Source organism: Mizuhopecten yessoensis, unplaced genomic scaffold (genome assembly GCF_002113885.1).
Source record: "Mizuhopecten yessoensis strain PY_sf001 unplaced genomic scaffold, ASM211388v2 scaffold10401, whole genome shotgun sequence".
NCBI classification, from domain to species: domain Eukaryota; kingdom Metazoa; phylum Mollusca; class Bivalvia; order Pectinida; family Pectinidae; genus Mizuhopecten; species Mizuhopecten yessoensis.
In genome coordinates, this window is record NW_018408528.1 from 570,683 (window position 1) to 584,205 (window position 13,523).

General features: G+C 33.2%; 2 protein-coding genes across 4 annotated transcripts in view; one reads left to right on the forward strand and one right to left on the reverse strand.

The window, feature by feature from the left end:
- The window catches only part of LOC110460442, a 31,014-nt gene extending 28,600 nt beyond the window's left edge, over nt 1-2,414 (reverse strand). The window contains exon 1 of one of the 3 annotated variants that reach the window (XM_021513333.1): nt 2,344-2,414. The gene's annotated coding sequence lies outside the window, so the exon portion shown is untranslated. Of the gene's footprint in view, nt 1-2,025; nt 2,162-2,343 lie in introns of those variants that run through there. The other 2 variants (XM_021513334.1, XM_021513339.1) reach the window with 2 other exon arrangements.
- Nucleotides 2,415-2,470: 56 nt separating this feature from the next.
- LOC110460447 (RING finger protein 141-like) lies at nt 2,471-12,604 on the forward strand. The gene is made up of 6 exons (XM_021513348.1): nt 2,471-2,557; nt 4,378-4,564; nt 5,164-5,272; nt 6,345-6,523; nt 6,992-7,105; nt 8,549-12,604. The coding sequence occupies exons 2-6, from the start codon at nt 4,419-4,421 to the stop codon at nt 8,712-8,714; spliced, it is 714 nt and encodes a 237-aa protein (XP_021369023.1). The 5' UTR covers nt 2,471-2,557; nt 4,378-4,418; the 3' UTR covers nt 8,715-12,604.
- Nucleotides 12,605-13,523: the final 919 nt, after the last annotated feature.

The following is a 13,523-nucleotide window of genomic DNA, read 5'->3' on the forward strand; positions in this document are numbered from 1 at the left end:
AGATTTACAGCCTTATCTGTGGACTGGGACAGGATTAGGATCAATGGACTCTCGTGGGCTGTTTGATAACTGGGCAGTACCATGTGGGCTGACACATTATGATTAACTTGTTTTCACAAATATTCGGCTATGCTAAAAGTGTGGTACTTATATTGAATCATTTTTGGATTTCAAGAACACAAGTAATTTTGTATAAATAATTTTGAGAGTGTCACAGATGGTGAATTCCTTTCCTATTTCATCATTTCTTAACAATATTTTATCCTTGCGGTTCATGATATTTTATATATTTACTGACAACTTAATCATTACTTTTGCAGAACAGCTTATTAATTGACAAACAAATCTACTGTTGTATCACGGAATTAGATTAGTTATCTAAGTCCGTGGTTGTATTGTATAATTTTAACAATCCATTTGGTTCTTTTTATTTTAACACTTTATAAAAAGCATTGGAAAATCATGGCAAAAGTCTGAGGACGTTTAAATTGAGGAAGCTCTTTTATTTATGTTTTTTTATAGTTTCTAAATTCAAACTTCTTTAATAATAAAACAGGAATTCACTTCCAGGTGATAGTTTACAAAAGTATTTGTCATCTTGCACAAGAAAAGGAAAACAGATCTTACAAAGATAACTCAATTACCATATACAGTTGGGCTCGTGCTTCAATATTGAATAAGCTAGGACCCATTTTTTTCAAAAGCATGTATTTTTATTAGAAAGATTGCTCAACAGCACGTAGGTGGAAACATCTGTCTCAAAAAAAAAAGTTGCCTAACTGCGATAAAAAATCATTATCAAATGTTTTAATGACAATCAATCCACCAAAATATCTGAAGTCAGAATCAAAAGAGAATTATAAACTTGACCAAGACATTACATTGATCAATACATTTTTTTGACTGCACGGTCACTACTTAAAATAAAGCTAACATTTTAATACATTTTCCTGTCCATAGTTAATAGTTCTTTCAATAGAAATATGACTATAGTATGCATGAATAATTGTTTTACCACTTACATTCAAACTGCAACCTCCAAGGAACATATGTAATAATCAAACAATCAAGCTCTATTGTTTAAACTTGAAATCAAAAGTAATGGGAAATATAATTACAGCCTATAACCAACACTACATGAATGACTTTACCCCTGCTCCCATACAAACTTTTGGCGGGTCAGCATATCTAAAAGCGGCGTCTTTAGGTCTCGAAGGGATTATGTATGCTTTATATTTTCTCTTACCACTATTTTTGTGTTTGTCATTACTGTCTTTTACAAAAGACATTATTCCCAACACAACTATTTACAAGCCAATTCAGTGCTTAGGAGAAGAAAAAGAAAAAATTGAAATGCACAGACTCGGCTTCAAGCCCAGGACCTAGTGAGTCAGAATTGAAAATGGATTGATATGCTACCAATAGAGCGACCCAGTCCTGTTCCGCTACACAATTAAGCAATTTTGAATTCTTGCTTTAATTTGTTTACCGAGTACCCCTTCAAGTACATGCTCCTAGAAACAGTCATCTGGCCTTATTTTTGGAGTTTTCATCCCTTTATAGACTGTTTCTGCTCTAGCTTCATCATCTTGCTGGACAGGAATTAACTCTGTGTGGAGTGTGTAATTCTAACGGTAACGGGTTGTTTCGCCCTAAATCCCATTCGCGCTGAGGGTTGTTTCTCCCTATTTTTTTTTAATTCATACAATAATATCATAAAACATTAGGGCAAAACAATCTAGGACGAACAGGATTTTGGGCGAAACAACTCGGAACCATTCCTGCGACATGCTGCAAGCTTACCTTACATGCTATAACTTTATCAGCAAAGCAAATAATCATACATCTAAAACCACTTATTTCATTGTTTCACATTTTTTTGTGTATGGACAGTCACATCCAATAGCTTTACAATTTTAGATGTTAACCTATGATCTACTTACAACATCACATAAATCTACCCTGGTACTGTGGTATACATGTATACCAATCAATATGGTCAACTTTTGACAAACGCGTACTCACCTTCTAAATGGAGACGTCAAACGGATGGTATGTCAACAATGTCTAGACGTCTTTAATTGAGCAATAGCCACCCATCGTTCTAACGATTACACAACGTTACATCCGATTACCACAACATAAACCCCCATCACAGGTGAATCACCTACTTTGGATCATAGATCTGTCATCGGCAATCAAGCGATACACTGTCACTTTAATTTCATTTTTTTTACTATGAATAAACTTATCAAACTTTAAAGTTATTTTTATCTTTTATCAGTGCAGCAAACTCGATTCAACTTAACATGATAAACGACTTTTAAAACTCCAAATACATACCTGGTTCCTTATCTTCCGACTTTCATCTCTATACCTGCTTGTTGATTACTCTAACTTCCGGCGAATACTACGCCTAAGTTGATGACGTAAAACACGCAGCGGCTATTCAAGAGAAAAACCTAGAGAGATTCCGTATGCGTCATAGGAACACCTCTGGACTATACATGTGGTCGTTTGGTGGTAACCTGTTTACAAACAGCTAAAACTTCAATATGTAAGTTATTTGTGTGGATTTGATCAAAATTAGGAGTTTTGAGCGAACGCTAAGACATCTTTGTGAATGCTTTTGGAGTCATAACATCGAATTATTTAGTTTTTTAACATGAATGGCAGTATTGTGAAATCGTGTTATGATCTGATGATGGATGCATGACACTTGAAACGTCTTGAGTAACAACAGCTTCAATATTTTTTTTAGACTACTCTACATTGTCAGAACACATTGCATTCAAACAAATAGTTGAAACATATTTCTGAAGATAACCAAAGTGTAACAGCCGACATTTAATTACACATTCAAAACAATTACTTGCTATGTTTCTAACCTGGGAGTTCCTTCCTATTTGTCACTCTGGTAAACACTAGCCATTTCTTTCTGACTCTGCTAGAAAGAAATCATTTTTAGATCTATCTCTTTAGAGCATCAGGGTATTAAGTCAGAGGTCCAGGGTTCGTCACACCCATCGGAGGCAATGCAAAAAGGTATAAGACCGCTGTTATATCTGTAGCAGAACTGTGATGGAATGGGTCAGTGTCTTCAGGAGCAAAGACTTAGAAAAAGGAGGGAGGACTGTAGTTTTGCTGGGTCGAGCACACGTAACAAGATTTCCAAATCCAGTCTGGCCATTTTCATCTCCATTTAGTGGTGCCTCTTATCTGCATGCAACCATTTTTTTCGATTACAGGGTGTACACTTGGCAATATATCTGTCTGCATTCTCAGAGTTGTAGCCGTTTCTCTTCACTATCCTGTCTTGCCCAAGTCAATATTTTGAAATCCATCAGTGCATCAAACAAACTCTACAGTTCAGAGACAAAACAAAAGTTACATTGATTGAATAAATATTGACAACCTAGCTGTCTATAAATGACAGCTTTAATATAAGTCTGAACAAATTGTCTGTTAACTTAAGTAATAGTTCCTAGAGTAAAACAATCAAAACTTAAGTAAGATGACAACCTGTCTATAAAATTAAAATAAAACACAACATCAGCTAGCAATGAACAATTCTCAGCTCAAAATTGATGTGAAAGGATAAAACAGGAGCTGATAAGACATGGTAAACAATAATGAAATGCTGTTCTGAGACACTAAAATAGAAATGAAAAACAACAGAAAAAAGAAGACATGAAGATTTTGTTTAAGAAAAAACAATAGAAGGAATTGAAGAGTCATCAAAACATAAGGAAGCCAACAACATGAACAAAGGGAACATCAAAACAAAAGGAAAACCAACAATTTAAAAATGTGGGAGACTCCAAAACAAAAGGGAAGACAACAATAGAGACAAGGGAGACAACAATTCAAAATGAAACACAACAGCAGAATCCTAGGTGACATCAAAACTAAAGGAAATACTGTGGAAAAGATCAATTGAAGAGGCATAAAAAAGACATTTACCTACAAAAAATCCAAGAGGTCAAACCAAGTTGTCAAAAAGGGTGTAATTGAATGTATCTGGAACTCATTTCTATGTCTCCAAACAAATCTAGGCAGGTATTAAAAACAATGTAGCTCTTTGGATACTAAAAACATGTACATCTGGATGAAGAAGACCAGCTGTTTTTGTGGAAAAGCTTTCCATAGTGTAAAGGACAGCTCCCACAGTGAATTCATCTTCTGATCCACTAAGTAACTACAGGATTATGTCGAACTGGTATTGTATGTCACATCTAGAAATAGTGAGGAGGACATTATTTTTTTATAGATTAACCCTTTACATAAAACTGCATCTGTCTGTGGACACTTCCATGCTCTGTTATAGACAGGTGTCATTTGTGTTCGTAAAGTTTTTATTTACTCTTTTTCTTGCAGAGTCGACTTAGTGAAAGTTATGGTGTCTTAGCTAGAGCAACATGGGCCAGGGAAAAAGTTTTCCTGACCCAGAGAAGACGGTGGGACTTATGCATGGAAAGCTTAAATTACATTTGGGGGTCATCACAAAGATCGCCAAGCTGTCGTATGAAGACCTCATACAATCTGTAAAGGATATCAATGAACTGTAAGTTGGGGAAATAGTAAGGTAGTGAATAAATGTATATTTTCGGTTACAAATTTCTACAGTAAATCCATAGAGAAAATACCATTCAACAAAATGTATACCTGTAAAATCAGACAAAACTTGACAGTCTTGTGTTAAGTTTGTTAGTTTGGATTCTGCAGACCCTTTTTTGAGTTATTACTGTATTTATTCTGCAATCAGTCCAGGGGGCCAACACTTAATTTCTGATTCAAAGTAGGCAGTAGGCTTATTACCGGACAATGAAATTGCATTTGTTGGAGTTTCTACTGAAGTGAAATAGATATGGGTTGGCTTATTACCAGGCATAGGTTTATTGTTGGATAGATATGGTATTACACTGGAGACCTTCAACATATGCTGATATATTTAAGTCTCTCAAAAATCACTTGTACCATAATTTATCATGTTACTATTTTGATTCTTGCCAGTTTTGTTATTAAGATGTGTACATAAAACATTTTCACAAAAATCAAATAATGGTCAGTGATTTGTGGTAGGGCATTCATTGATTCATATAGAAAATAACTTGCACAACCAACTAAAGGTTGTATGATTTTTGAGAAATTTCAATGTTTCAGAACTACAACATTCACTGACCACAAGGGGAAGCAACTCCTCTTCTCAGTTGAGGCAGGTACAGATACAACCATCTTCTGGAAACATACAATACGCATCTGTTGTCAGAAGGTAAAAAAGATACTTGTTATATATTATATAAAGTATGTGTCTGTGGTTAGAAGGAAACATTTATTATGCTGATTGACCAATAAAATGTATACTGTATATGTATAAGGTTATTTTCACACTGATCTCCAGTCCCCTACTTGTTCTGCCAAACAGGACTAAAAATCACTTCTTGTCAATCCTTCTAACTGCCTCCTACATACTTACAGAAAAACATCTCTCCTGTACTTGTTCACCTAGAATTACCAAATATGGTAGGAGAGTAAACTAAGAGTGTTGCATACTGAATAAATTAGGCTTTTATCATAGTAAAAGGCTTGTCCATAACACCATATAATGATATATATTGATATATCCTAGGATAAAAAGGGGATAAATAGGAATACGCAGTGTAATACACACCTGTATCATACTGACAGTTTATCGACATAACAAACAGCTGTACTGTATTTCCCAGGAACCCCAAATCTGCAGACATAAAATAAAACTGTTCATCTAGGTCAAAGAAAATCATACAAGTGTACCCATGTAATATTGTTCCCAATTATCAGTTGGGGGACATGTTTAGTTATTAGTTACATACAGAACAGTATTTACAGTTTATAATGTATTGTTAGAAATTTTAGAAAAAGTAATTTCTCCTTCCCAGAAAACACATTGTCATTTCTTTTATAATTTTGATACTACTCAATACAAAGCTTACTAGCTAAAAGAATATGTGTAAAAGACTTAACAACATGCCATAGAATGTATTTCTAAACACTTTGTGTTTGTCACATGACATCATAGGTGGCACTGTTGTTCCTCGACTGACCAGGGCAAATCTTTTTCTTTGGCTTCAAATTTTTTTATTTTACAAATAAAATAAGATGATGTGAAAGCACAAAAATGATAAAAATATTACCACTGTGTGTATTCAGTGGTCGTTATTCAGTCTTCTGATCATTCCCAAACACATGAAATCTCAGTTTGCAGTGATATACATATGTAATTGTTTTCTTTAAGGCTGAAGAAACAATGTAACAATCAATGTATTTCTATCTGATTGTATTTCTATTTATAATTATATTTCTAGGTGAACACAAGACGTAACGTTATCGAGTCTTCCCGAATCCTCAAGCTACGTCAGTATATAGAAGTGTACAGCGAGATCACTGACCAAGTGTCCAGCCTCTCTCTCGCATCTGACCACACCGCCATGCCAACACCCCTGGCAGCCACAGCTGATATTTCAGCCTCCATTATATTCGATGAGTAAGGGATGTAAATCATGTTTGACCTGTGTGCAGTCACTTTGCTGCAGTCACGTTCCATTTTAAGTGGTTCTCTATTTCCTATGCATGTTCCCTCTACAGATAGATTGATACCAATCCTTGTATTGATGTGGTAATAATCAAACAGATCCGTACATAAGAAATGTCTTGACGATGATGCATGATGACTAGATTATGTAGCAAAACTAGTCCTGAATAATTGTAATTCTTGCCATTTGATACAGGATTCTGTGTTTTGGTGGGTGGGTAGGTCGGGGGTTAGCCTTAACCCAGATTGGTATTAGTACAGAAAACAGATTTTTTTTTATAGAGCTTTAGTTCTGAAAATGCATTTCAGAATATACATTTTTTTCATGATTGTAGAATTATTAAATGATTGAATAATCTTAAATACTTTGTATGTGACCTTGACCTTTTGTTAGTGAACATCAATGAATACCTATTTTAGGGCAGCAAGGAAAGGCGATGCTGAGGAAATGGAGTGTTGTATTTGTATGGAGAATAAGTCAGAGATCATCCTCGGGTGTAGCCATAAGTTTTGTGAGAGCTGTATAGATCAGTGGTAAGTTGACGAGAAGGAAATGTTTCAGTAAATTGAGTTTAAAACCCTGATTAGCTTATAAAAGTATTTCTTTCTTTTTTTTAGATAATTTTTCAAAATGCTGAGGTTTCACCTGAGTCTCGTTCATGATTATTTTCTATCTCAAATTTGTTAACAGTAAACCCACAATTTCAGTTTATTCAATATTGCTGACTAGAAGTATTTCTTTTGTAGTAGCGACATATTATTTGATTCAGGACAGAATAATCACTTTGTGAGAGTCTGAAAAATCTGATTCACTTTTATTGAGTATTTTGTAGCTTTTTTTTTAGGAAAATTAAACTTTTGTGTGATATATGGTCAGCAGCCATCTGTGGTGCAAAAATACCTCAACACTTAATATTTTCTTGCTTGTCACTTATGATGCCATAGACTGGAAGTAACTAGGGTTAACAAAAACAGAAAGGCACATGGCTGATATGATCTAAATTAGAGTACACATCATTTTGGAACATACTCAAAATGCAGCTCTTAGGAAGAAATTAGCCATTACAGGCAAACTACTACTGTCAAATAATTTGATTATTTCACAAGCACACACATATATCAAAACATGAAAACTTTTTAAAATTCAAGATATCATTGTGTTGATGAATGAAATGAAATAAAGCACAAGTTTTAAAAATTATTTTCCGATAGTCCTTTCAGCTCTAAAACAGTAAAAGCCCTCAGACTGCATTTTTTTAACAATATAATCGGTTCATCATTGAAATCAAAGTATTTAAATATCTTCCATGTAAAGTATGCTTTGAAAGTCATATATTCTGGTCATTATGTTATATGATTGATAAAAATGCAAAGAAGTTGCCTGATAACTATTAATTATGAAAGAAGGAAACCTAATGTATAGTGAACAACTCTGTCTGCAAGTGGGAACCATCAGCACTTTCCGTAAACGAGAAAATACTAAAATATTTTCTCGTTTACGGAAAGTGCCGACAGTTCCTAATTGCACTGTCTATTGATGTAATAGTAGTGCTCTCACTGTATTTGAGTGTTCAGTTCCATAAAATTATAAACCGATTGTGCAATCGCTCATTGATCAGTTTACTACTTCCAATTACAAACCGATTATCGATTATGATTTTAGACTGATTGCCCATCACTAACACATATATATATATACATATGAACACATACTGTTCACTGATAAAAAAAATCAAGCACATATATAAGCCATCATACACATACAAATACACACGCATACACATATGTACATCACGCCATCAAATTATGTGTTAGTAGACCCCAGCTATTCTTTGTATTTTATCTGTAGACTTCTGTCATGCTTTTACGGATAATCAGTAGAATATCAAACAAACCTTTGTATTTTATGTCTGAAGCCATCAGCCTTTGAGTTTTGTATCTGTAGAAAATTCAACATTTACTTTCAATGTTAAATAGGAATGTCACAAGTCGCACCTGTCCTATCTGCCGTGCAAAGGTACGAAGTACGGATGACACCTGGGTCCTCACGGAGAAGCCATCTACTAATGAGTTCCAGTCGGAGGTCAAGGAGTATCTAGTGGGAATAGTTGACAATAAGGGACAACCTGATGAATCCAAATAGTGCTTTCACCGAGGCCGCAATAGTGATTTGTGTTGGAGTCAAAGTTGTGCTATGTGTTGGAGTCATCAGTGTAATTATTATTACTAGTGCTATGTGGGTCACATCAGTGCAAGTATTTGGGTAAAATTAGAGCACATGTTGGGTTTGCACCATTGCACATTAATTAGTTAGTATATTGTGTAATGGCCCAGCAACAGTGAAGTCATATTGGACCAAACAACAATAACACAGGGTCACTAAACAATTTAAGAAATTTTTCAAATGATAAAAGGATAAAAAGGTTCATACCTATTACGGTATAGATCAATTTCATGTTAACAATCAAAAGTCTTTTAGAGATTGACAGTACAATATTTTCATATCGGGCACATCATAACGATTGTCTCAAACCTTTCTAAATATCTGCACATTTGATAAGTATAAGAGTTTAATTTGTATGTTTGTAAAGAAAACAGAGAGACAGCTTTTCCTCTCGCCAAAGTAAGCAAGTATCAATGTGTAAAATACAAGTGAAGTTGTGATAAAGAATTATCTACCAGGTATGTGTTAAAGTGGGGTTATTTGGTGAATGTTTTGTTATGTTTATGTGCAGGGATATATTGCATCATTTATTAACATCAGACTTTGAAAATCTAGTCTTATTTTGTCTTTTTACTCAAGATGAATTGACAAAACAGTTCATTAGATGTCACGGGGAGGTAATCAATGATAATCAGGAACCAATATCAATGGTACTACGATACAGAAGTACTTATTGACTAGGTGTGCCATAGGTGTGTTTCCCTCTATTTGAAAGAGGTAAGGTAACTGTTGTTATGTAATATAATATGTTATATGACTTGGAAAATAAACTGTAAAAGAATTGGAATAGTATCTAAGATAATCTGTCAGATGATTTGGAATATTACCTGTAAGGTCTAAGATAATCTGTAAGATGATTTGGAATACTACCTGTGAGATTAAAGATAATCTGTTCGATGATTTTGAATATTATCTGTGAGATCTAAGATAATCTGTAATATGATTTTGAATATTATTTGCAATATCTAATTGGAATATTATCTGAGATCTAAGATAATCTGTAAGATGATTTGGAATATTATTTGTAAGATCTAAGATGATCTGTTAGATAATTTTGAATATTATCTGTAAGATCTAAGATATTCTGTATGATGATTTGGAATATTTTCTGTAAGATCTAAGATAATATGTCATATTATTTGGAATATTATTTGCAATATCTAATTGGAATATTATCTGAGATCTAAGATAATCTGTAAGATGATTTGGAATATTATTTGTAAGATCTAAGATGATCTGTTAGATAATTTTGAATATTATCTGAAAGATCTAAGATAATCTGTATGATGATTTGGAATATTTCTCTGTAAGATCTAAGATAATATGTCATATTATTTGGAATATTTTCTGTAAGATCTAAGATAATCTGTTAGATGATTTTGAATATTCTATCTGTGAGATCTAAGATAATATGTAATATGATTTGGAATATTATTTGTAAGATCTAAGATGATTTGGAATATTATCTGTAAGATCTAAGATAATTTGTAAGATGATTTGGAATATTATTTGTAATATCTAAGATAATCTATAAGATGATTTGGAATATTTTCTGTAAGATCTAAGATAATCTGTTAGATGATTTTGAATATCTGTGAGATCTAAGATAATTTGTAAGATGATTTAGAATATAATCTGTGATATCTAAGATAATATGTAATATGATTTGGAATATTATTTGCAATATCTAATTGGAATATTATCCGAGATCTAAGATGATCTGTAAGACGATTTGGAATATTATTTGTAAGATCTAAGATAATCTGTAAGATGATTTGGAATATTATTTGTAATATCTAAGATAATCTATAAGATGATTTGGAATATTTTCTGTAAGATCTAAGATAATCTGTAAGATGATTTGGAATATTATCTGTAAGATCTAAGATAATATGTCATATTATTTGAATATTATTTGCAATATCTAATTGAAATGATATCTGAGATCTAAGATAATCTGTTAGATGAATTGGAATATTATCTGTAAGATCTAAGATAATCTGTAAGACGATTTGTAATATGATTTGTAATATCTAAGATAATCTATAAGATGATTTGAAATATTTTCTGTAAGATCTAAGATAATCTGTCAGATGATTTTGAATATTATCTGTGAGATCTAAGATAATCTGTCAGATGATTTGGAATACTACCTGTGAGATCTAAGATAATCTATAAGATGCTATGGAATATTTTCTGTACGATCTAAGATAATCCGTTACATGATTTGGAATATTATTTGCAATATCCAATTGGATTATTATCTGTGAGATCTAAATTAATCTGTAAGACGATTTGGAATATTATTTGTAATATCTAAAATAATACTACAGTACTTGTCAATGCTCATTAGAGGGATATACATTATGTCTAATGACTAATTTTCAAGTTTTGGAATTTCAAATGGCTACTTTGGTCTCTGATACAATGATTTATTTTTACCCGTAAGTTGAGTTCTCTTCGGTAGATTTAAATATCGGCGTACTGTCTTTTTCATGCTTCATTTGCGACTACTGGAATAGTTTGGGGGACAACAGTCGCAATCCTCATAAAGTAAGAACTTATTGTATCTTGCCAACTGCTGATACAAATTTACATGAAATTCTCACTCTTTGTCATCACCTGATATTCATTGCAATATATTTTTCATTTTGACCATTGTGGTGGATTTTCAGACAGCCTTCAGCTTGCATCGCTGGATTACACTGTGTAATCTACTGATATTAGTTTTGCTTAAAATTGAAACGTAATCTGCATGAAATCTGAATAAGAAATCTTCGTCTTGAGTTCAGAAAAAGATCTATTTGATGGCACCAATAACTTTTTCATCGTGCAATGGACAAACAAATCTTGTTGATACAAAGTTATTGGGTCAGGTGACAGCTATCCTTGTTTTAGACTTCGTGATTTAGAATGGCTATTGAATTTGTTTGGTTGTGTTTGCAGTAGGTTTGCTGTACATGTAAATTAGACTCATCTGGGGCATTACACTTATACAAAACCCTTTAGTACCGGCATTTCTTTGAGATTTTACAGTATTTTCCTTTTGATTGTGACGTATATAATATAGTGTGATTGTGCATAACAATGCCCAATTAAATGACACAAGATTTTTTCTTGTTGCAGTATGCTTCCCTATCATGTAATTATACCCTGCTAAATAGTTTATAAAGTTTTATCCAATAATCATGATTTTTCATCAGAAGTATTATATTTACTGTTCATACAAATATGGTATTACATGAATTTCTATTTCATATGAAATTTTTGAAGGAAATCCAGAAGTTATTCATTTTAGCAAGCTTGTGACAAGTTGAAATGAGACCTTATTCACAATTACTATGAAAATAATATGATTGACCTTTTACTAATGTATGCATGTCATAAATTTAAAAATTCCGTTTATACGATAAAACTTCACCTCACTATTTATAAATATATATTATATGAATGTTTATAAACGTTTCATACCCACTTGGCCTTGTATGGCCCCTGGATGTTGGTAGGCCATTATGCTTTTATCAAATCCAATTTAGAGTGTAAAAGTCTGTGAGATTGGCTCATTGTCTATAGTCCCCACTATGACATCATTCTATAATCAGGAGTCATTTTAGTTCATCCATTAGGAAATATGACATGGGTGTAGTTACTAAATAATACTGTAATCATGTGATTAAGTATTATATTAACTGCTCATTATTTTATATTTACTGTTTGCAATATTTACAGGATAAACACATAGCTGTCAACCCTCCCTCATTAGGAGGGAGACTCCCTAATTTTAACAAAAAATTATCAATCTCCCTCGAAACTCTAATTCAAGTCCATACTCACACAAACTCAAAATCTACATCCTGAGGTCAAATGATCTCCTAGTTACTGCAGGGTGTGTGTAATGATCATAACAGGTGTGTCTGAATTAAATGAATGCTTTTTGAAATTATTTTGATACATAAAAGGGAAAGATAAATTGAGCAAAGCAGTTTCAGTCGCTTTTCGCACACTTTCTTCCTCATTGGAAATGTGGAATGAGGGAGATCTCGGTCATTGGAGGTTTCAGAGGTTGACACCTATGTAAACATTCTGAGTGATAAACACATTAAATAAATCTACATGTTAGTTCCGAGGTAGATGGTCTCCCCTTAATTTGTACTCAATATTGTTCTGGACATTCCAGAAAAATCCCCCAAATCCCAAATGCTTATATCCAATACTCTCAATTTTGAGTTTGAGTGAAGCAGGCTTTTTGTGTAGTCCATCTGTTACTATGTAATCAGAACATGAAGTCCGAGTACATGTGTAGTAGTAACTATGTGTTTGTTTGTAGCATATGAACAGAAACATATTTATCTTCACATGATCAGTATAATTATTGAATATGTATTTCTTTGCTGTGTTTTATTCTGTATATATTTCACATAACTTATCCTTCACCTCGGACCTTAACATTCCAGGAAAATATGAACTCGGTAAATTTGACCACTGATCATTGTCTATCTTTGGCAGTAAACACTAACAATGGTGCCATGAAAAGAGTTCATGATAGAACAACCTGTGTATAATGGACACTATTGTGACATGAACTGTTTCCGGGTAAGTTGATCATAGGTTTTACACCGCTTTCTCTGTGTTTACCAGATATCTGAACTCTCCAATAGACACAGAATTTTATGTTCAGGGTTGTGAGGTAGCGCTGTGGATAGTACACTCGCCTTTAACCAAGACACT